This window comes from Lagenorhynchus albirostris, chromosome 3, assembly GCF_949774975.1.
Source record: "Lagenorhynchus albirostris chromosome 3, mLagAlb1.1, whole genome shotgun sequence".
Lineage (NCBI taxonomy): Eukaryota > Metazoa > Chordata > Mammalia > Artiodactyla > Delphinidae > Lagenorhynchus > Lagenorhynchus albirostris.
This window is the reverse complement of record NC_083097.1, coordinates 122,291,403-122,316,507: the sequence shown is the minus strand read 5'-3', so window position 1 is coordinate 122,316,507 and position 25,105 is coordinate 122,291,403. Positions and strand designations below refer to the sequence as shown.

The 25,105-nt window shown below is 36.8% G+C and overlaps 1 protein-coding gene across 1 annotated transcript in view; it reads left to right on the top strand.

The window, feature by feature from the left end:
• Positions 1 to 25,105, top strand: part of LARS1 (leucyl-tRNA synthetase 1) — a 68,229-nt gene that overhangs the window by 29,873 nt on the left and 13,251 nt on the right. Inside the window, exons 14-27 of the mRNA XM_060143902.1 lie at positions 514 to 654; positions 2,410 to 2,487; positions 6,340 to 6,425; positions 6,515 to 6,580; positions 6,671 to 6,753; positions 7,382 to 7,520; positions 8,200 to 8,412; positions 10,048 to 10,105; positions 12,394 to 12,457; positions 15,793 to 15,976; positions 19,643 to 19,733; positions 20,961 to 21,101; positions 22,720 to 22,860; positions 23,119 to 23,229. Coding sequence (XP_059999885.1) covers positions 514 to 654; positions 2,410 to 2,487; positions 6,340 to 6,425; positions 6,515 to 6,580; positions 6,671 to 6,753; positions 7,382 to 7,520; positions 8,200 to 8,412; positions 10,048 to 10,105; positions 12,394 to 12,457; positions 15,793 to 15,976; positions 19,643 to 19,733; positions 20,961 to 21,101; positions 22,720 to 22,860; positions 23,119 to 23,229 — 1,596 coding nt within the window. The remainder of the gene's footprint in view (positions 1 to 513; positions 655 to 2,409; positions 2,488 to 6,339; positions 6,426 to 6,514; positions 6,581 to 6,670; positions 6,754 to 7,381; positions 7,521 to 8,199; positions 8,413 to 10,047; positions 10,106 to 12,393; positions 12,458 to 15,792; positions 15,977 to 19,642; positions 19,734 to 20,960; positions 21,102 to 22,719; positions 22,861 to 23,118; positions 23,230 to 25,105) is intronic.

Below are 25,105 nucleotides of genomic sequence, written 5' to 3'. Positions count from 1 at the left end.
TTTATAGTAGCTTATTTTCTAGTGTGGCCAATTTCCAGGCTTCTAAAGACAAAATTTTGCCATATTACTCATGAATGTTTATGTTTTCATATTAGTATCTGCAGAAGAAAAAAAAAATTAAATTACTAGTGAATAATTTTCATGAAGAATCCAGAAGACTTAATATAAACCAGAAATAAGACCATCCATAAATTTAGTTGTTTACAGCATTTTGCTAGTTTCAACATTATTGAATTAATTATGTGCCAGTGTGGTGTTGAGAGCTGGGGAAGTTGTGTATGTAGTGAGGGAGGGACAGTGCGGGGGTTGGTGCAGAGAATGCGGGGGGTTCCTATGGAGAGTAGGAAGACACATTCACATCTGGATGTTAGTCCCTAATGTGTGACACTGCCCTAGTGATATATAAGATCTGAAGTGACTTCATTGGACAGTAGAGGCAAAAGGACTATGCCTTTAGGGCTGCTTTTGTGTTTATTCAATGTGAATAAGTTCTGACATTGCTCTTTTTTGCAGGTGCCAGTCATTGAAATTCCAGGTTTTGGACAGCTTTCTGCTGTAACCATGTGTGATGAGTTGAAAGTTCAGAGCCAGAATGACCGAGAAAAACTTGCAGAAGCAAAGGAGAAATTATACCTAAGAGGCTTTTATGATGGTGTAAGTAATAATTTTGTTATCATTTTTATTTGATTTACTTACTCCATGCTCTGTGGTTTTCTTCTTAGTGGTTTAGAAAAAAACTATAGAAAAATTCAATATTGTTTCAGCTCTATCCTGTTTTGAGAAGGGATTACTATAAGATTGTGTTCTTCTATTTCCAAATTTATTTTTTTAATCTATTTTGGTCCAATAGTATTTACGGAAATTCCATTTTTGTGCCCTCTAATCTCTGAGTGAATTTCTTGAGAAGATAAAGTTAGTTCATATTATTTTACAATAAATTCCAAAAGTTTATTGCATGGACCATACCTGGTCCCTTCTTTTGCTCTCTTAATTGTGGAGTTCATATTTTAAATAAGCAGTTTCATTCAGTTCATTAATTTACTTGTTAATGCCTATTCCATGCCATGTTAGCACAACAGACAAGTTGTGAACCTCTCTTTTCTCCTCAATTGTGCATATGTTAACATGGCTTACATTTCCATGGAAAGAAGATGAGGCTAGAGAAAGTAAAAACTCAATCAAGTTGCTAGTGACTTGAGGTTGAAATGAAGATTTTTAAGGCTGTAAGTGAGAATGTTCTGTATTTTTACCTTTACTTTCATTTCTCTGGATAACCAAGAATTGGTTGTATGTCCTTTTTAAAAGTAACTTACACGTTTTGGATGACAGTAAAAGCCAACACTTACAAAGCATTTATATATTAACTTACTTATATCTCAAAATAACCTTGTGAAGGGCCACTTATTCCCAATTTATAGATGAGGAAATTGAGGCACTAAGAGATTAAGTAATTTACCTAAGATCAGCCAGACAGCCAGGCAGAGGCAGAACTGGGACTCAAACTAGGCATCTTGGCTCTAAGATTTGTGCTTTTAACCCCTGTGCCATAATGATCTATAACTATAATTTCATAATGATGAATTAAGTAGATATGAGCATCTTGGTACGTTAGAGAACTGGGGCAGAAAAAAGAACATGTGTCTTTTCCACTTAAGATAGAAACTATTAAGAATGCCCTGGTGGTCCAGTGGTTAGGACTCTGCACTCTCATTGCTCTCATTGCCCAATTTCAATCCCTGGTCAGGGAACTAAAATCCCAATCCCACATGCCATGCAGTGTGGCAAAAAAAAAAAAAAAAAAAGAAACTATTTGAGAGAGTCAACAGGAGTCAGATAGATGGAGATCAGAGTATCAGCTGGAAGGGGATTGTGGCTTTGCTCTGTGACAGCAATGGGCAAGTCATTACTTTGCCCTAGAATTAAGTCTTCCCGCTACGTAAAAGGCAGAGTTGAAAAACAGTAGGCCTTCCTCTAAGAGCCAAGTTTATCACATGGGCAAGCAAAGGAGAATGCTTGCTGGCAACAGGCGGAGTTGTAAAGAGAAGCCTAAGTGGGGCCGAGCTGCATTTACTCAGTTCCTTCTCCTAAAGCCTTCAGGAATGATGTGAGTTAGGGTAGAGGAATTCTCTTCACATGGAAACCTGAGAAGTGGGAAGGAAGTGAGCATTTCTTTCTAATCGTGTTCATAATACTTATCCTAGTTATACTGAAAGAAAAACAAGTGTGTTGTAAATATTAGCTGTCCAAGCTGTGCCAAAATAAAAATTTATGGTTCTAAATGTGATAAATTTCACACTAAAAATATTTTGGTTGTGTGTGCAAGTAAATTTAGTTAGGGAAAGTTCTAGGGGGGGCACCCAAAGCAAATTTTAATTGTATGTGCTTTTTCCCTACTTCTCATCCTTTTAGGTAATGTTGGTGGATGGATTTAAGGGACAGAAGGTCCAAGATGTAAAGAAGACTATTAAAAACAAGATGATTGACACTGTATGTAATAGGCTATCCTCTGAAGGCTGTTTTAGGAGAAGAGCTTTCAGTTAATAGACTTTACAGTGTTACTTAGCAGTGAGTTCTGTAGTAGAACCTGGAGCTATATTAAAGGTATAATTTTATTTATATATAAAACTGGAGACCTATTTAGCAATTCATTTAACTTGAACATCCCACCTGTAATGTTGATGAAGATAGTGTTCTAAAGTTGGCATGTACAAATCACGCACAGAGAATTTTAGTGATGCTTCCTGGCAGTAACCATTCGACGTACTGGTAGTTGACAGTTCTTTATGTAGTACTTTATACTTTAATCCTTTTTCCCCCTCTTCATTTTTGTTGTAACTTTTTTCTGTTGAGTTACTTAACTTTTGAAATTGAATTTTTACTTTTGACAGTTGTGTATACCCATAATACAGAGAGACAATGATCTGTAAGTCTTATTAAAATAAAAAAAACAGCAATTTCCTCTCCATCCTTCCACATTCTCTTAAATTTCTCTTCCTTGGACAGGTTACTTGCATCTCTTTTAGTTATTTCTTTTAGTATTGACCTCTGCCTCTCTTATAGATCTCTAATCTAAATACTTGTAGTGTAATTTAAAAATTTTTCAATTTTAGCCATCAGCCATTGACTTCCTACTGTGGAAGATCAAGATTTAACTCTTCTCCAACCTGTGGCTTCCTCTCTAACCTCGCATTTGTATACACTTCTCCACCCCCCATCTTCCTAGTATAGGTATGTTATAATTTATGTTAGAGCAGTAGTCAATGTGTACGTTTTTGAGACATGGCTGATCCATAATGTAGTATACAATGAGAACTTCTCTTCCCTAGCTTTTGGTTTTCCCTAGAGTTAATAACTGCCCTTTTTTTCCCCCCACTTTTCTTACTTTTAAATACAGTTATCAATACTTCATCCCCAAACTCTGTCCCAACTGTTTATTTCTCCTCTCAGTACCTTCAAACACATGAGTATGCTGTTGTTTACATCTTAGAGAAAGTTCTCCTAGAGCCTTCTGGCCTGTTGTAATTATCCACACCGTTTGCTTACTGTAGGTGTGCACAGATTTCATCTGGGATGTTCCTCCATCATTACTTAGGATTTCCTTTGCTTCTCTTGAGTTGGATCTGCTGTTTCCTTGCTCCCATGGCTTCTTCTTTCTTATTTACTTTCTTGTTTTGGTGATGCTCTGCCTCTAGTAGTGTTCCTGAAAAACAGTGCCTGGAAGGTAAATTTTTGCGACCTTCCATGTCTGAAGTATCTTTATTCTGTCCTCATACTTGAATGCCTGGGTGTAGGATTCTGGGTTGGAAATAATTTTCCCTTAAAAATTTGAAGGCCATTACCCATGGTGTTCTGGTTCAGTGATGCTGTTGAGAAGTCCAAAACCATTCTGGTAATAATGGATCTTTTATAAGTGACCTGTGTCTCCACTGTTCCCTGCACTGCCCCCCACCATGCCAAAGCTTATAGAATCTTCTCTTTTCTTCCAGTATTTTGAAATTTCATGAAGATTTATTTTGGTGTAGGTCAGTTTTCATTCATTCTTCTGGCTGTATGCTGGGCTCCTTCAATCTGGAAACTTATGTTCTCCAATTTTGGGAAAATTTCTTGACTTTTTTGTTTAATTATTTTATCCCTTTCCATTCTTTATTTTTGCTCTCTGAATTCTTATTATTCAGATATTGGATCTCTTAGACTCTGAAAGTTCTTTTGCTCTTCTATCTGGGGGAGTCCCTCACCTTTTTCTTCCTGTGAGTTTTTGTTCGTTTGTTTACTGTTTTTTTTTTTTTTTTTTTGCGGTACGCGGGCCTCTCACTGTTGTAGCCTCTCCCATTGTGGAGCACAGGCTCCGGACGCGCAGGCTCAGCGGCCATGGCTCACGGGCCCAGCCGCTCCGCGGCATGTGGGATCTTCCTGGACTGGGGCACAAATCCGTGTCCCCTGCATTGACAGGCGGAGTCTCAACCACTGCGCCACCAGGGAAGCCCTTCTGTGTTTTTTATATCTGCTACTTGTGTGCTTGTGTGTGTGTGTATAAATAAATGTTTCTAAGAATTCATTAAAATTTTTTTGTGTGGAAAATTTCAAATTTATGAAAAAATGGAGTAGTATAATGAATTCTTGTGTACCTCTTACCCAGCTTCAGCATTTACCAACTCAGAGCCAGTTTAAGAGCTTATTCTTGTTATCTGATCCTTTTTTTATAGGATGCCGCTATTCTTGTTTCAGGGGTATGAAACTTTAATCTCTTATTAATCTGAGGAAGACTGTTGATATTTAAGAGTGGGTACAAAAAGATGATTGGAACCTTTTTGGATATGGGTAGGGCTTGTCTCTGGGCTTTACTGGGAGAGATCTGGAAGGTCCATTTGGACCTTAGGGAGACCCTGATGTTAGCCTTGATGTTAATTAGGGCTTCTTGGTTTGTTAGATTCCCCTCAGAAGATTCTTCAGTTTCCGGTTTAAACGGTCTAAACTAACTGAGCATTCTGGGAGCTAAATGGTGGAAGATTACTAGGTTGGGTTCCAACACCCAATGTGCTGACTTTCACTTAATCCCTCTTTTTCATTATGATACCCATACCCTCAACTTCATCCTCTGGTTGACTCTCTTTTGTCCTCTCCAGAGAGTAAACCTTCACTGTTCTGCTGGCATAGGAAGGGGCAGTTGCCTGTCTGCATGGTGTGGGATTAGGGTGTCTGGGGTTCTAACTTCTTGAAAAGACTTCAGTTAGTCCCCCTGTTTCCAGTCTCACATTACCTCTTCTTCCAGAACTATCTTGTGCCACAAATCCTGAGTCTTTTTGGAGGTTCTGTAATGCAAACTGAATTGCTTTTCAGCCTTCTCTTCTGTGGGCTTAGGATTCAGCTAGCTTCCTTTGATCTGCTAATACAATTGTCACTCATTCTACTTTTTAGTTTCCAAAATTTGGTTGATGTTATTTCTTCTCCCATTCTTGTTGTCTTTGTAGCTTCATACCATTAAGACAAAAAAAGCCTCTTTGTTGTTATTTTGTTAGAATTTTGAGAGGGAGCAGAGTTAATTAAGTGTCTGTTTTTAATTTACCATCTTTAAACCAAAGTCCTGCCTATTTAAGTTCAGTGTGAAGAACTTGCATTAAGAACACAGAGCAATGAATAATTTTTTGAATAATAATGCTGAATTTTATTTTTAAAAATTATCCTAGCCTAATAAGTTTGGGATTATAATACATTAAAAGATATTTGTATTTTTTTCTAAAAGTAAAATTTACGGTCAGTTTTCTAGTGGGAATTTTTCATGATGCTATAAATCTTTAGTAAAAGTATTTTCTGTGTTTAATTTTTATGCATCTCTTTTTTTTTAAAGGCAGTGGTTCTGTGCATCTATTTTCTTTATATATATATATATGTATAAACATCTTTATTGGGGTATAATTGCTTTACAATGGCGTGTTAGTTTCTGCTTTATAACAAATTGAATCAGTTATACATATACATATGTTCCCATATCTCTTGCATCTCCATCCCTCCCACCCTCCCTATCCCACCCCTCCAGGCGGTCACAAAGTACCGAGCTGACCTCCCTGTGCTATGCGGCTGCTTCCCACTAGCTATCTACCTTACGTTTGGTAGTGTATATATGTCCATGCCTCTTCTCGCTTTGTCGCAGCTCACCCTTCCCCCAGAAAGAAAAGCAGATAACTTCTACCCTGGGAAGAGGGAAGACATAATGAAAACCTGGGGTTTTGGTTATGGGTGGTAGAGCATTTTTTTTTTTCTAAAATGTTACTTTTCTTTTCCTTGAGGAATAGAGATTGCCTTGACATAATATCTGATATATTTTTATTTACTTTCGTTTAGGGAGATGCATATATTTACATGGAACCAGAGAAACAAGTTATGTCCAGGTCTTCAGATGAATGCGTCGTGGCCCTCTGTGACCAGTGGTTAGTTTTTCTTATAGCAAGAAGAAATTTCCTCCTGTCACTTTGCTTATCCTTGACTTTTTTTTTTTAATCAATTCGTCCACCCCCAGGTACTTGGATTATGGAGAAGAGAACTGGAAAAAACAGACATCCCAGTGCTTGAAGAACCTGGAAACGTAAGATGGGAGAAAGTGATAGGGAAGGAGATGAGAAACAGGGAAGACAATGAAGCTGAAGAGAGATACTTTATCTTCTACTCTCTCCAGGTTCTGTGAGGAGACCAGGAGGAATTTTGAAGCTACCTTAGATTGGCTGCAAGAGCATGCTTGCTCAAGAACTTATGGCTTAGGTAAGCAGACTTCAAAATTTTCTGTTTGAATGACTTTGCCAGTTACACAGCAAATTAAAACTTCACCTTTTTTTCTTCTCTTCCAGTGTGTTTCTGAATTGGAAGTGAGAGGTTTTGGTTAGAAGGTGAAGGAAACTAGGATGTGGTCCCTTACCATCTACCTGGTGGTAGAAGTATCTAATGCCCATATAGCTTTTTTTTTTTTTTGCGGTACGCGGGCCTCTCACTGTTGTGGCCTCTCCCGTTGCGGAGCATAGGCTCCGGGCGCACAGGCTCAGCGGCCATGGCTCACGGGCCCAGCCGCTCTGCGGCATGTGGGATCTTCCCGGAGCCAGGGCACGAACCTGCGTCCCCTGCATCGGCAGGCGGACTCTCAACCACTGCGCCACCAGGGAAGCCCCCATATAGGTTTTATGATGCAGTTTTTTTTTAATAGAAAGTTTCTAGTGCTTCAACCATTTTGTTTTTTTTATTTACTGGTTTATTTATATTAATTATTCAAGTAAATTTAAGAACCTGAATAGGTAGCTTTGTCAGTGCTATAGACCTGCTCTTAAAAATGTGAATTTTGTAGATGAAGTGTCTCTTAGGTTCCTCATGCATTAATTATCTTCTTTTTATCTCACAGGTACTCGTCTGCCGTGGGATGAGCAGTGGCTGATTGAATCACTCTCTGACTCCACTATTTACATGGCATTTTACACAGTTGCACATCTGTTGCAGGGAGGTAACTTGCGTGGACAGACAGAGTCTCCACTGGGCATCAGGTTGGTAAATGGATAAGGGGAAGGAATGTAATTTGTTAGCATGAGGTGATCTTTTGATTTATGTATTGAAAATTCTTTCTTTTTTTTTAAAATATATTTTATTTTTATTTATTTTTGGCTGTGTTGGGTCTTTGTTGCTGCACTTGGGCTTTCTCTAGTTGTGGTGAGCGGGAGCTGCTCTTCATTGCATTGTGCAGGCTTCTCATTGCGGTGGCTTCTCTTGTTGCGAGCATGGGCTCTAGGCGCACGGGCTCTAGAGCACAGGTTCAGTAGTTGTGGCTCACGGGCTTAGTTGTTCTGTGGCATGTGGGATCTTCCTGGACCAGGGCTCAAACCCGTGTCCCCTGCTTTGGCAGGCGGACTCTTAACCACTGCGCCACCAGGGAAGCCAGAAAATTCTTTCTAATAATTAGTTTTTATAAGAATTCATTTAGTGGAATTTTGTCATGATGTTTTTGCTTTTTTTGCATTGAACTGAGAAAGAAAGTAGTAAATAGCCCGTTCTCTATTATCCATCCTTCATTCTTACGGGAGTCTGTTGACCTCATTTGTTACTGTAAAACATTAAGAAAGTGTTTTCTACTTCACGGTTGGATTAGAATGCTGATTCTTTCAAAGAAATTATATATATATATATATATATAGTTGTTGTTTGTTTGTTTCTTTTATTTTAATACAGACCACAGCAGATGACCAAGGAAGTTTGGGATTATGTTTTCTTCAAGGAGGCTCCATTTCCTAAAACTCAGATCCCAAAGGAAAAATTAGATCAGTTAAAGCAGGAATTTGAGTTCTGGTATCCTGTGGATCTTCGAGCCTCTGGCAAGGATCTTATTCCAAATCATCTTTCATATTTCCTTTATAATCATGTGGCTATGTGGCCAGAAGAAAGGTGAGTGCCAAAAAAGATGCAGACTAAATTTATTGATTATTGACAAGGGTACCTTGTGGCTTCAAATATATAGATGTTATTGTGGGGGGGGTATAGTTAGATTTAACAGTTACATTCTTTTTCTTATATTAAATGTACTGAAGGAGAAAGCACACCTCCTCCTATCTGTTATATCCAGAAATCTTCGTACCTACCTTGGGCCACCAAAGCATGTCACATTTCAGGTACTCTGTCAGTAATTCCCTTGACCTGTTACATGACTCATTTGACCTGTTAGATGCTGGAATAAAGGCGATTTCAGACAGAGCCTAGGACATTAGAATGGGAAGGAAACATCCCTTTAGAGCTGAGAGCCCCAAGGTTCCAGCATTAAGTAGTGATGTTGTGACTAGAATCTGGGTCAAAGATGCATTTGTTAATACCATGTGCTCAAGAGTAATCCTTCTATCATCTTCCCTCTTGATCCAGACATGTCTCTGTGCCTTTTCCTCCTGTCCTCAAGTAGCCGAAGAAACAAACCCCTTCCACTGTTCAAATTTTATTTTGTAAAACCAAAGCAATCTCATGGGACTTTTTGTATTTAGGATGAGATTGCATTTAGAATGAGATTACATTTTCTTTCTCAAGAATAAAAGGGAGATTTTGAAGAAGAGGAATAAAATAAATACGATGTGGTTCTTGTCATCCAGTTATTTTTCTCTATTGGTTAAAATGTGTTTTTGGAGATACCAGGTGTCTCAGAAGTACTTGTTAGTAATATAGTTGAATATTTATCCCCTTGCATCAAGTTTTGGACATGTATTAGGGTTTTAAAAATTAAAGGTAAGTAGTAGCTTCAAGTGCTTTTGTCAGACACTCTTCTAATCACTTTTAGTAACTCGTGTAATTTTCACTACAACTTTTCGAGGAAGGTCTGTAATATCCTCGTTTTTACGGACAAGGAACCTTCGTGAGGCATAGAGAGCTCAAAATGACTCACCCAGAGTTACCCAGCAATGGCAGAACCAGGATGCAGAACCCAGCAGTCTGGCTCCAGAACTCTTGCTCTTTACATTACCCTCTACATGATCTCATTGTTAGCATGAATGAATGATATGTACATAGTTTGAAAATTCAAACAGCTCATAAAGGTACAAAGTTAAAAGTGAACTTTCACCCTTTTCCCTGTATTAGTCTATTTCCCAAAGCTCATCACTGCTACTGCTTTCTTGTGATTTCTTCTGGAAAATGTATGTATGCATATACCAGCAGCAGATATCTATACTTGTTTATTTTTTAATTTATACAGAGATGCCACATTATAGACAGTATTCTGTCTCTTGTTTTTTCCTTGTAATAGTATATTTCTAAGATCTTTTTATTTATATATATATAGCTGTGCCTGTATTTTAAAAATTGTTACGTAGTATTTCATTGTATTCCTGTACCATAGTTTATATCAATATAACCAGTCCTTTACTAATGGATACTTTCCTTGTTTTCATTGGTTTCCTGTTATGAACAGGACTCAATTAATATCTCTGCACATTTGCCTTAGCAATCTTTTATGAATCTTTTAGCATTTACCTCAAATTTTTAAGCCTAAACCATAATCTTTAAGTTTTATTTTCTATCTTTAAACATTTTCCTGTCAAGTGATAAATGGCCTGTAGCTGTGAGAGCAAATGGACATCTCCTCCTCAACTCTGAGAAGGTAAGGCTCATTGCCTCTTGAAAGGTTAAAATGCTACAGAAAAGTTTTTCAGATTTAGGATGTTGTACTTTTTAAAGAAATAAAGAATGTGAAAATCAGAGAGTTAAATGTCTTCCATTTAGAATGTTTAGGACTACCAGCGTAAATGAGAAGTTTATTTTAAAATTGAGTGAGTGGAGTAGATAGTATTAGTTGAGAGGTGGGATGGGGAAAACTTCCCTATTATAACATTTGTATTAGAGTGGCAAAGGGTGACACAAATTTTTACGGGAGGAGAGAGAGAAAGGGACAGGAAATGTAAAGATCCTAGCATTGTGACCCAACAATATCTTTCTCATTAAGTTGAGAAAATAATTTGTTGGTTTTTGCTTTATACTGTGACTGGCCACTAAATTAGAATAATAGAATTTTGGAGTTTATAGGATTTTAAAATGTCATTTAATGCTTCTTTCCAGATGGTATCTCTCTCCCCATACTACTGCAACTTCCCTTTTTCATTACCACTACTAATATATTCAATATATAATTTTTTTTATGCTACATAAGACTTCACCTAATTATTCAATATCCTCACCAGGAGTTATGCCAACCTCTTGACAAGCCCTTGTTTGCCCCATGATGCTTTTGTGTACATTAGAAAGGGGCACCCTTCCTCAACTAAACAAAAAAAATTAAGTTACAATATTATTTATTTCTCATTAATAACAATTGTAATAAGTTGGATTTGTTCCAACCAGTGAATCTTGCTACATCTGATGGAATATTAATGGTAAAAGAATATTCATTGCTATAGGTATGTCATAATGAAAATAGTTATAGATTTAAACATAGCAGATGATATAAATTGCAAAATGAGATGTTATTTTTTACCAGTGTCCTAATATTGAAAGGGAATAAAAAAGTTCATGTAAGGTAATCTGTACATTAGGCTGAAAAATAGCTATTTTATAGATTTTGTTAAATCAACAAGGACTTCGGGCCTCTCACTGTTGTGGCCTCTCCCGTTGCGGAACACAGGCTCCGGACGTGCAGGCTCAGCGGCCATGGCTCACAGACCCAGCCGCTCCACGGCATGTGGGATCTTCCCCAGGCCGGGGCACGAACCCGTGTCCCCTGCATCAGCAGGCAGACTCCCAACCACTGCGCCACCAGGGAAGTCCCAACAAGGACTTTTGATTATCAAACTCATTTGTTCTTTGTAGGTCAAAGTGAACCATATATGTATTTATATATATGTATGTGTATATATGGGTGTATGTATATGTGAGTATATAAATAGGAATCCTGTTATAACATGACATTTCCTTTGGTCTCCACATTGTTGTGCTATATGTACATTATACTCATTTTATTAGAACAAAATATTTTACTGCCATATAATAGAAAATTGATAGAATGACCACCTCTCTTTGGTATCAGCAAAGTTACAAAAACATAAACATTTTTTAAATAGTAAAGATTGCTAGGCTGGGCACAGTTCCTCCTTAGTTGTGCTGCCTTCAGGCAGAGCACAACTTGAGTAGCCAGTTGTGACCCTAATGACAGGAGGTTCCCTAAAACCCTAATTTTGGCCTCATGAGCTTGTCCATTCATTTCTGAATGACTCTAATTGCTATAAAGCTCTTCTGTGTTTTTTTTTAATTTTCTTTCATTTATTTATTTTGGCTGCGTTTGGTCTTCGTTGCTGTGCGCGGGCTTCCTCTAGTTGTAGCAAATGGGGCTTTCTCTAGTTGCAGCAACTCTTGGTTGAGGCGCAAGCTTCTCATTGCGGTGGCTTCTCTTATTGCAGAGCACGGGCTCTAGGCGCGTGGGCTCCGTAGTTGTGGCACATGGGCTTAGTTGCTCCGTGGCATGTGGGATCTTCCTGGACCAGGGCTCGAACCTATTTCCCCTGCATTGGCCGGTGGATTCTTAACCACTGCACCACCAGGGAAGCCCTAAAGCTCTTCTTTATGACCAGCTGAAGTATTCCAGAGTTATGGTGGAATCATCCATGTGTATAAACCAATTCCCAAGGGACAGTGTTGGTTAATGGAAAGAGCCACGGACTGAGTATCAGACTGGAGATGCTGTCCTAGCTTTGTCACTGACTAGATTAGTGACTCAGACAAGTCACTTCAGTTTTTTCCTCTATAAAGTTAGTATAAGGTATCTTTTCCTTTCCATGCTTCTGATCCTTTTGGTTTTTATCTGATTGTGGCCAACCTATTTAATTTGATGTGGCTGATTTCGTTTATTTTATTTATATATACTCTTACTAATGCCTGATCATTGACTTTCTCTTTCAGATGTCAAAATCCACAGGCAACTTCCTCACTTTGACCCAAGCTCTTGACAAATATTCAGCTGATGGTGAGTATGCTTTTTTGTTATTGCTGTTGCATAGTGTCCAGTTCTCCTCATATTACAGAAGGCAAGTTAGCATTGTTGTTTCAGTTTCATTGCTTTTCTCTTTCGCTTTTACCAATACTTTAAAATATTCATGTTTTCTTTGTGTACAGGAACATAATTTTTAAAACATAAGAATTGCTGATCTGATCTGTTTAGGAACAGATTTAAGCTAAGATTATTAGTCTTCTTTCACAGGAAACTCACTGTAAGTGCTACCTGGTTTGTTCCTAATTTCATGCTACTTCTAAGATTAAAGAGTTGGTTTGTAGGGGGACTTCCCTGGAGGTCCAGTGGTTAGGACTTCGCCTTTCAATGCAGGGGGTGCAGGTTCGATCCCTGGTCGGGGAGCCAAGATCCCACATGCCTTGTGGCCAAAAAACCAAAACATAGAAGAGAAGCAACGTTGTAACAAATTCAATAAAGACTTTAAAAATGGTCCACATCAAAAAAAAAAAAATCTTAAAGAAAAAAAATAGTTGGTTTGTAGAGATGTTAAGTATGTAGGAACCTTTTTCAAAGTATTTCCTCCATATTTGGTATACATATAAGTGACTTGAACCTAGGAGCATTCATTTCTTCAAAAAATATGTTTTCTCTGGCCTCATTACTATTCCATTTAACTGTTACTTTGTCAAGAGAAGAAATGCACTGTCTAACCTGAAAGAACCAGTCATTTCTTATGTAATCCAGTCTTTGGTCATCATGGCTGATCATTTGCTGATCATGGCTACTATAGTTTGAGAGTGCACTAAAGGGGATGGGGAAGAACTAACCTAAGTTACTTAGAAAAACAGTATTTTGACTGAACACAGTAAGGCAAAAAGAACTGTGCACAAATACTGTAGTTATTTTCTTTTAAAGAGGTGTAGATTAGCAATTCTGAAACTTTTATGGGTTTACTGGGATTTAACAAATAAATATATTATAGATGAGAGCTCATTGTCAGAAGCTATAAATAGGTCAAGAGGAAATGCTAGAATGAACCCTGTGGTGTTGGATTGGAATTGGCAACATCAGTATGAACTCACAGGTTTTATTTTACATACAGATATAAAAATAAACATAGATTTATGTGTGGGTTAGTATACATGCATTTATTTTCCTAGTTCTTTCTGCTGAGAGAGCCCATGGGTAATGAAACACCTGGCATTGAGATCTTGGTTTCCAAATACCATTCTCCAATAAAAGGAACTAGGGTTCCTAGGAGAAGGGTTGATTTGAGGGCTGGAGTAGGGAACATACAAGATGAGCATGGAACATTTTATGATGCCAGAAAGTAAGGAAATGTTTAAAAAAGGATGGGGACAGTTTGAAAGGGCACAGGAGTCAACCTGACGGGGCTCCCAATTGTCCACATTAGAGTAGTTTAGGAAACAAAGTAAATAATGATAGTATTGAATTATAACCCAGTGAATAAATTATTTATGAATCCATATGAATGTATAGTAATAATTGAATAAATAAATAAGTGGAGTAGGGACTGTTCTTCCTTTCAGAAGAATTCCAAGTAATAAAGTAGAAGGACTGAGTGAAATATAAAATCACCATTAGACAAACATCATAGTAATATTGTCACAGACAAATTCCATCAGTGGTTGCCAAAATCAATGGGTGAAAGTTTAAAAAAAAAAAGATTATTTGCATATTCTCAGAGTATCTCTCCCAAGATATTTCTTAATCACAAAGGGAAAAACAGTAACTTTACAGTGGAGAAACTTGGCAGACAGTCTACCTGACCAAGTGAGGAAGGTTTGCACTTTAGAGTTGCTTAGGTTTGTACTTTAGAGTTGCTTAGTCCTGGTGTATTTTTAAGTTTTCTTTTTTTTCCTCATTACCTACCTCCCTGATAATGATGCACTGAGAAAGGCACACAGCATCACTTTTGTGATATTCTTGCCAGAGGTTCATAACATCAGTTTAATCATGAGAAAACATCAGACAAACCCAAGTTGGGAGAAATTCTATTAAATACCTGACTACTGTTCATCAGAAGTCAAGGTCCAGGACAGACTGAGAAACTGTCACAGATTTGAAGAGACCAAGGAGATACAACAGTCAAATGCAAGGTGGGATTCTGGATTGGATCCTAGAACAGAGAAGGATATTAGAGGAAGCACTGGTGAAATTTGAATAAACTCTGTAGTTCAGTTAATAGTATCATACTAATGTTAACTTCCTGCTTTTGAAACTGTGGTTATGTAAGCTGTTAACATTAAGAGAGTCCGGTAGATGGTATATGTTTATTCTCATCTTTGGCATCTTTTCTGTAACTGTAAAATTACTTCAATATAAAAAGTTAAAAAAATGTGTTCAGCTTCTTGTGTATTGTAAAAGATGTTTAATGCATACATAACTTGATGTTACATATTCTCATCTCCTCCTTTAAGGCGCAGATGGTAGCATATACCCTACATACTGTTTTGAAATTTGCCTTCTTCACTTAGTTCGTATTTGAGATCACTTCATGTTGATACACAAGAGTTACCTCACTCTTTTACAGCAATATAGTCTTCCATTGCAAGGATGTCCTGTAATTTACTTAGACTCTTATTGATGATTTTTTCAATATTTTAGAATGGAAGATTTTGGTTGAAAAGTCGTATTTCGTTAGTAGGAAAGTTGGAAGAATCTGCTTTTAGGACTAAGAAAATCTGTATTTGTGCACATAAGGCACTTCAGTGTTCTTTTTTTTTTTTTTTTTTTTTGTGGTACGCAGGCCTCTCACTGTTGTGGCCTCTCCTGTGGCGGAGTACAGGCTCCGGATGCGCGGGCTCAGCAAGCCATGGCTCACGGGCCCAGCCGCTCCGTGGCATGTGGGATCTTCCTGGTCCGGGGCACAAACCCGTGTCCCCTGCATCGGCAGGTGGACTCTCAACCACTGCGCCACCAGGGGAGCCTACTTCTGTGTGTTCTTAATGCATTAAAATACAATAATATTTTGCTACCTATAAATGAGGCTGAGATGTTGATAGGGATATCTTTCCCCAGTTTAGCATTTTTTCCCTCTGCCTCATTAAAGATCACTTTATCTCATTAACTCAACATGCCTGAGAAGAAACACATATTGATGCTAAGTGTATGCAAATCAATACAGAAAATTCAAATATTTTAGCAACATCATTATGGATTCTACTTTTGGTGATCTTTATTTTTGCTGTTGATATATGCAGTCCTTTAAAGCGTTTGTTATTTCTTAATTTATATGTAGGCTTGGCAGTGTACTCAACTGGATACGTAGTTGATATGCAGTAACCTCATTTTTAAATCATCGATTGATTTTTTTTTTTTTCTTCCAGGAATGCGCTTGGCTCTAGCTGATGCTGGTGACACTGTTGAAGATGCTAACTTTGTGGAAACCATGGCAGATGCAGGTATTCTCCGTCTGTACACCTGGGTGGAATGGGTGAAAGAAATGGTTGCCAACTGGGATAGCCTAAGAAGTGGTCCTGCCAACACCTTCAATGATAGAGTTTTCGCCAGGTAATCTATGGACCCCAACCACTTTGTACTTTAGAGTTGCTTAGTCCTGCTGTATTTTTAAGTTTTCTTTTTTTTTCCTCATTAAATAAATTAGATGTTAATAATAACTACTATTCACTGAAAGCTTACTTGTGCCAGGTACTATGCTAATTACTTTGCATCCATTATCTGATTTTAGCCTTCTAGCAATTTTATATGATAAAGATATTATTAGCTCTATTTTATAGTTAAAGAAATTGAAGCTTAGAAAAATTAAGTATTTCATTAAATGTCTCAAAGCTGGTAATTTCAGAATTGGGATACGAATTTGTTTCTGTCTCCAAAGCCCATTCTCATGACCATTTTACCATGCTGTCTTGCATTAGAGAAGGGTGGAATGGTTAAAGGAAAAGTAGGTTAAAGGAAAAGAATTGTCTTTTCTTTTTTCCTTCAAAAAACATTTATCAGTCTTTTTGTATCAGAAACATCCGAAGCGCTGGTATTACAAAGATGAATAAGACTTGATCCTTCATTGTAGTCTAGCAGGAGAGAAAAACACTTACCCAACCAATTATAAGTGCAATAGTAGGGATAGAGGGAAATTAGAGGAGATGGCACGTGAGTTCTGGGTTTCTTGAAAAGTAAACCTAATTTTTGAAGGAGAGGAGAAAGCCATGGAAAGAGTATGGTATTTATTTGAAGTGTACACTATGTGGAGGGCAGAAGTAGGAGATCAAACAAGTTGGGGCCATATTAGGCCAAATTATGAAGGGCCTGAGGTAGTGTAAGGAATATATTTTTAATCCAATGTCAGTTGTTTAAAATGCAACAATTAAACCTGACTACAGCCTCAGTAAAGCTATTTTCATGTTGCATTTTGGGCTTCTTAATAAAGTTTCCATCAAGGAATTTTTTTGTTCGTTTTTTTAATTTTTGAATTTTATTTTATTTATTTTTTTATACAGCAGGTTCTTAATAGTCATCAGTTTTATACACATCAGTGTATACATGTCAATCCCAATCTCCCAGGTCAGCACACCACCACCCCATCCTCGCCACTTTCCTCCTTGGTGTCCATACATTTTTTCTCTACATCTGTGTCTCAACTTCTGCCCTGCAAACTGGTTCATCTGTACCATTTTTCTAGGCTCCACATATATGTGTTAATATACGATATTTATTTTTCTCTTTCTGACTTAACTTCAATCTGTATGACAGTCTCTAGATCCTTTCACGTCTCAACAAATGACCCAATTTCGTTCCTTTTTATGGCTGAGTAACATTCCATTGTATATATGTACCACAACTTCTTTATCCATTCGTCTGTCGATGGGCATTAAGGTTGCTTCCATGACCTGGCTATTGTAAATAGTGCTGCAATACATATTGGGGTGCATGTGTGTTTTTGAATTATGGTTTTCTTTGGGTATATGCCCAGTAGTGGGATTGCTGGATCATATGCTAATTCTATTTTTAGTTTTTTAAGGAACCTCCATACTGTTCTCCGTAGTGGCTGTATCAATTTACATTCCCACCAACAGTGCAAGAGGGTTCCCTTTTCTCCACACCCTCTCCAGTACTTGTTGTTTGTAGATTTTCTGATGATGCCCATTCTAACTGGTGTGAGGTGATACCTCATTGTACTTTTGATTTGCATTTCTCTAATTATTAGTGATGTTGAGCAGCTTTTCATGTGCTTCTTGGCCATCTGTATGTCTTCTTTGGAGAAATGTCTATTTAGGTCTTCTGCCCATTTTTGGATTGGGTTGTTTGTTTTTTTAATATTGAGCTGTATGAGCTGTTTATATATTTTGGAGATTAATCCTTTGTCCGTTGATTCGTTTGCAAATATTTTCTCCCATCCTGAGGGTTGTCTTTTCGTCTTCTTTATGGTTTGCTTTGCTGGTCAAAAGCTTTGACGTTTCATTAGCTCCCATTTGTTTATTTTTATTTCCATTACTCTAGGAGGTGGATCAGAAAAGATCTTGCTGTGATTTATGTCAAAGAGTGTTCTGCCTATGTTTTCCTCTAAGAGTTTTGTAGTGTCCAGTCTTACATTTAGGTCTCTAACGCATTTTGAGTTTATTTTTGTGTGTGTTGTTAGGGAGTGTTCTAATTTCATTCTTCTACATGCAGCTGTCCAGTTTTCCCAACACCACTTATTGAAGAGACTGTCTTTTCTCCATTGTATATCCTTTCCTCCTTTGTCATAGATTAGCTGACCATAGGTGCGTGGGTTTATCTCCGGGCTTTCTATCTTGTTCCATTGATCTTTGTTTCTGTTTTTGTGCCAGTACCATATTGTCTTGATTACTGTAGCTTTGTAGTATAGTCTGAAGTCAGGGAGTCTGATTCCTCCAGCTCCGTTTATTTCTCTCAAGACTGCTTTGACTATTTGGGGTCTTTTGTGTCTCCATACAAATTTTAATATTTTTTGTTTTAGTTCTGTAAAAAATGTCATTGGTAATTTGATAGGGATTGCATTGAATCTGTAGATTGCTTTGGCTAGTATAGTCATTTTCACAATATTGATTCTTCCAGTTCAAGAACATGGTATATCTCTCCATCAGTTGGTATCCTCTTTAATTTCTTTCATCAGTGTCTTATAGTTTTCTGCATACAGGTCTTTTGTCTCCCTAGGTAGGTTTATTCCTAGGTATTGTATTCTTTTTGTTGCAATGCTAAATGGGAGCGTTTCCTTAATTTCTCTTTCAGATTTTTCATCATTAGTGTATAGGAATGCAAGAGATTTCTGCAAAGTTGTATCCTGCAACTTTACCAAATTCATTGATTAGCCCTAGTAGTTTTCTGGTGGCATCTTTAGGATTCTCTATGTATAGTATCATGTCATCTGCAAACAATGACAGTTTTACTTCTTCTTTTCCAATTTGTATTCCTTTTCTTTTTCTTCTCTGATTGCCGTGGCTAGGACTTCCAAAACTATGTTGAATAACAGTGGTGAGAGTGGACATCCTTGTCTTCTTGTTCCTGATCTTAGAGGAAATGCTTTCAGTTTTTCACCATTGAGAATGATGTTGCCTGTGGGTTTGTCGTATATGGCCTTTATTATGTTGAGGTAGGTTCCCTCTATGGCCACTTTCTGGAGTTTTTTTGTCATAAACGGGTGTTGAATTTTGTCAAAAGCTTTTTCTGCATCTATTGAGATGATCATATGGTTTTTTTCTTTAATTTGTTAATATGGTGTATCACATTGATTGATTTGCGTATATTGAAGAATCCTTGCATCCCTGGGATAAATCCCACTTGATCATAGTGTATGATCCTTTTAATGTGTTGTTGGATTCTGTTTGCTAGTATTTTGTTGAGGAATTTTGCATCTATATTCATCAGTGATATTAATCTGTAATTTTCTTTTTTTGTAGTATCTTTGTCTGGTTTCGGTATCAGGGTGACCATCAAGGAATTTTTAAACAAGCATGTGGTTAACTGTGTTGTCATAAACAGGAGCCCTAAGTAGTGTTACGACCATACTCAAGAGTGGATAGATAGTGCGAGGCTGCAGTGGTCAGTTTTGAGGAATACAAAGATGGTTTTGTGGTTGAGCAGTCTTAAATGTTTCATGCATTGTTCTCATTTTAATGTTTATTAGTATGTGTGGAAGTTTTTTATACCTATATATATGTACTTGCCTTTAAACTCAATTACCTTTTTTTTCCTATTCAATAGTGAAATGAATGCAGGCATTATAAAAACAGATCAAAACTATGAAAAGATGATGTTTAAAGAAGCTTTGAAAACAGGGTTTTTTGAGTTTCAGGTAGGCTATTCTTTTCGTAGCTATAAAATACGTCAGTGTCAATATGATGTATTTCTTGTTTTTTCCCCTCCTGCTGTAGCATTATAACTCATCTTAAGTGGAGAGTGAAAATTTGTAAAATATTCAATACATTGTGATTTTAAATAGTTTTCTTGAGTACTTTTTGTATTATTTCTTTAATGTAAGTAATTCTATTCCTAGTTGAGCTGTGGGTTAATAAAGAGGTTAAATCTAAAAATTAGACACATTTTCCAGGAAAACATTTTAAAGTTGATAAAAAACAAAGGCATAATTGTAACTAATTGCTATTAGTTTGAAAGCAAACATTTTCTGAGGTTTTCCACAAGGTGTCAGCATATCCTCAAGTTTGGCAGTTCAAGTGCTTAAAGTAAAAATGTAGCTTTCCTCAGTCAGTTTTGTAAAATATCACATTGGGATTTATGTAACTTGGTTTTCAGAGATGTGATTAAATAAGGATAAGTGCTGAGCATAGCAGTGTGTCATATTTACAGCCTTTTTGATGCTATTAATACATGCTACTGAGCATTCACCCTTAGTACACAGTTTAAATTGTTCATCTTTATGTCCATTGCAAAATGTCTTTTTCAGATTTTCTTGAGAATCAGTATAAAACTGCATTATCCTTTTGTTAGGATTGATTTACTTTTTTTTTTTTCTGAAAAACAGGGCTAAGTGAACATTTGATTTTAGAATTGAAAAAAGATTTCCTAATCACAAAAACAAAAGAAAGGAATAACCAAAAAAGTTCTGATGAATTTGCCAACATAGATAAGAAAACCATAACTGAAATCATCTTAAAAATACACAGTTAACTGGAAAATTATTTACAGTCTGTATTTCAGGATTTTGACAAGCCCATCAAAAAAATACTAATGGTCCAAAGAACAATTACCAAAGGACATGAACAAACAACGCCCCCCAAAGAACCCTAAATGGCTAAGAAATACTTAAAAAGAAATGCTTAATAGCAAAGATTATCAAAGATGTATAAATTTAAACAATTTACTGTTTTTAACCTAAGGATTGATACACATTTATTTTCAGGTTGTTAAACATAAAGTAAAACCTTTACTAAAGTTTATTATGGAATTTTAAAAGACTAAATACTTTAAAATTCATTAAAATAGAGATACTGAGTTTTTTTTCCTATAATTTTATTTTAAAGAAGTGGGGGAGAGAAATGGTAAATAACTCCAAATTTTGTAGGCTGCGAAAGATAAGTACCGTGAATTGGCCATAGAAGGGATGCACCGAGACCTCGTGTTCCGGTTTATTGAAGTTCAGACACTTCTCTTGGCTCCATTCTGTCCTCATTTGTGTGAGCACATCTGGACACTCCTGGGAAAGGTAGCTTTATGCATTTAAGATGTTCTGGGTGGTTTTGATTTGGGCCTCATTAAATAAATGTTGGGATAATAATGTTACTTAAGAGAGAAAAACTGAAAATGAGCATTTCAAGAATAATATTGTGTTCATTATCTCATAATTATTACAGCAGCTTAAATTGAAGCTACATCGGGTATATATGCCTTAATTTATACACACACGGTGTATATATTTTATCTTATTTTATTAAAAATTTTTGGGCTTCCATGGTGGCGCAGTGGTTGAGAGTCCGCCTGCCGATACAGGGGACACAGGTTCGTGCCCCGGTCCAGGAAGATCCCACATGCCGCGGAGCAGCTGGGCCCGTGAGCCATGGCCGCTGAGCCTGCGTGTCTGGAGCCTGTGCTCCACAACGGGAGAGGCCACAACAGTGAGAGGCCCGCGTACCGCAAAAAAAAAAAAAAAAAAAAATTTAAAAATATATTTATTTTATTTATTTATTTTTGGCTGTGTTGGGTCTTTGTTGCTGTGCATGGGCTTTCTCTAGTTGCGGCGAGCGGGGGCTACCCTTCATTACGGTGTGTGGGCTTCTCATTGTGGTGGCTTGTCTCGTTGCAGAGCACGGGCTCTGGGCACGCAGGCTTCAGTAGTGGCACGTGGGCTCAGTAGTTGTGGCTCGCAGGCTCTAGAGCACAGGCTCAGTAGTTGTGGCACACAGGCTTAGTTGCTCCGTGGCATGTGGGGTCTTCCCAGACCAGGGCTCAAACCCGTGTCCTCTGCATTGGCAGGCGGATTCTTAACCACTGCGCCACCAGGGAGACCCCCCCCCTTTTTTAATTTTTAAAAAATTTATTTATTTTTATTGTATATATTTTAATAATGTGACTTTGTGCGTGTTGTTTATCACCTAATTCTTATTAGGAAATGTTATAATGTATTTGAATACACGTATAACTAATACTGTTTTCTCAACTGTTTGTTTAGAAAGGTGAAAATACTGAGAAAGATGTAAATAACTGTTATGAGCTGCTTATAAACAAAGATAGAAGTGTATACTTGCATAAATATTCTTGTTTTATATAAAGTTTCTGGCATATATAGGGCTGCATATTCAGGGATTTTATATTAGCATTCTTACTGTGAAGATAAATTTATTTCTCCCAGGCTTACAGATAAACAGATTGGCTGGTTTAATAACTCCTTTCCAGCATTATTAGCCAAGCTCTTTTGTATTTTTCAGTGTGTGAACAATGCAAAAATGTGCTCATGATATATATTCCAAATAGCCATACTTTCAGTACTGGATGTATTAGTAGGATAAAAACTGAGAGTATGCATAATTTATATAACAAAGATTAAATTTAGGCAAATTAGCATTACATAATTTTCTTTGAAAGTGAGCATATGTGTGTGGGTATCAATATGCTTGTACAAATGGATGCTAATTAAGAATGTAGAGTCAGACTTCACAGCTTGAATTCTAGGGAACATTAGATCAGGGTCTGTGGACGCGTGTTATGTGTAGTCAGGTTTGAACTTTGAGCACACAGTTACACACCATGTCTTGGTATGAAACTGTAACCAAGAATCATAAAATAGTTGTGTTGTCTAATCTCACTGAACCTTTTTTTTTTTAAAGCCCGACTCAGTTATGAATGCTTCATGGCCTCTGGCAGGTCCTGTGGATGAAAGCTTGATATGCTCCTCACAGTATCTCATGGAAGTAGCACATGACCTTAGATTGCGACTCAAGAACTATATGATACCAGCTAAAGGGAAGGTGAAGTCTTTTTTTTTTTTAATGTCATTCCTTAAAAGTTATTGGTCAAATAACATTTAATAGTAATGAAAATAAAGACAACTTTCCTTAGGGCCATTTTCATTGCTAATGTAGTGCTATTTTCATTTCTAATGTAGTTCTATTGTATGCATATTTTTTAAGTTAAAGGCAGTAGTGCTATATACTGGGAGAGGGTTCTTTCATTTTTGATGTATATGAAAGTGATTAAATATGTTTTTTCTTTCTTCTGCCCTGTAGAAGACTGACAAGCAGCTCCCTCAGAAGCCTTCACATTGCACCATCTATGTGGCGAAGAACTATCCGTCTTGGCAACATATCACCCTGTCAGTTCTGCGTCATCACTTTGAGGTGACGTTCTCAATAGACTCCCCCCCCCACCTCACCCCAGCAGTGTCGTGTTCTGCCTATGCTGCTTTTGTTTTTCGGATGTTGGCAATGTCTAGGGGAAGAAAGACAGGCAGCTTTGTTTAATTACCTTTACGCATGGAGTGCCATTTGTTATCCTTGGTGGCTCTTAAATGGATGCCGAGGGAAAAGCTGTTTTTCATCATTTCTGAAACTTTCATAAAAAAATACTAGATCTAGTTGTATGTAATCAGAAGGTGTGGGACTTTTTCATATGTGTGGTTAAAATTATGAAGCAAAAGGACTGAGTTTGCCTTTTGGATTTGTTGTGCCTTGAACACTGGCATTCATGAAGGCTTAACGTTATTATGTTTGAAAAAAATTGAAGCTTGGCTCTTGAGTAATTTAAAAGAAAATGTCCAATTTGATAATTACCCATAGAAATGGAGAATTTGATGTTGTGTTTTTGATTGTCAGGTAAATAGCTATTAAATATGATAGTTGTATTTAAAGGGAACTCAATATTTAAACTTAGTTCTAGGTTTTCCTAGATAAAAAAATTCACCTTCCTTTTTCCTTTCACATTCAAAATATGGAAACAAAGTATATGTTGTAGAATTTTTGCTCAGGTTATAAGCAACAGTTACTGGTGGACAGAAACCATTAAGGCGCACTTTAAAAAGAGGAAGAAAGAGAGAGACCAAATAGGGATTATGGCCAAAGCATAAAGTGGTAATATAAAAGAAAAATCCTTAGTTTTGATTTTCTAGACCTTTATTGGAATTTTGCCTCAGTACTTTTCTTGGTTAACCGAGAAATACTCAGAAGAACTTTTATATTTGTAAGATTTAATGGAAAGAGAAGAGCAAGTATTTTTGTATTCTACAATATGTGAACCTGTTTTTATGGAGAACTACCTCTTCCTTTGATTGCGTTTGATAGAAATGGAGTGTAGCTTTTAGAATCTGCTTGCAGAGTTTTGACTTACGTTAAGTAAAAGAGTAAAAGCTACTTTGGTAGTTAGAAAAATGAAATTTTGCCTCAGTGGCGTATATATTCATACCAGCATTTTCAAGGAAGCAGAAGAACCGAATATGGTATGTAATGTCCCAGATATTAAAAAATTAATCACCACTGTTCTTTTAGAAGTTATATTTTTACTTATATTTATTGACTAGATTCCATAGTTTGAAATCAACATCATCTATTGGCATTATTTGGAATGACCAGCTTCCTTTAAAATTTTCATTTGTTTTCATCCAAAAGAACTAAAAGAATGTCAGTTTATAATCAACAAGAATGTTCTTATGTTCAATATGGCACCTTTTTCGTGACATAAGGAAAAAAGCGTGTGTTCCACCCTCTCCTTTTTCTTATGTATTTCAAAGCAACGTATTGGCAAGTGGAGAAAATATTTTTTCCTATGTACTCTAGTAAAGGTTAGAATTGACAGTAAATAGATTATTGGAAATCTTACTGTATGTTACTTTTCTTTTAGATTTATTCCCAACCCTTGGCTTTGGTGTGATGCTTTTACAATAAGGAGAAAATAGGTCACCCAAAAGTCTGGAAAGGCCGCTTACTTTATTTCTCCTCTATTGATGTTCGCACGAGTGAATTTAAATTCAGGCAGCTCATTTGGGACTGTGTGCATATTAATGCTTATGATATAGATATTTATTTTTGGTAGATAGAAATTATATTATTTTTAACAGGTTGATAGCTAGAGATTCTTTTTTCACATTTGTGGTAACAATTTATAAGGCAGAGTGTTCAAAAGCAGACATTATAATACATCTTATATGATAGTTGTATAGTTTTCATTTTGATATGACTAATGAAATGCTTTGAGAAGTTTGAAGTTTGAAGACAAATAGGA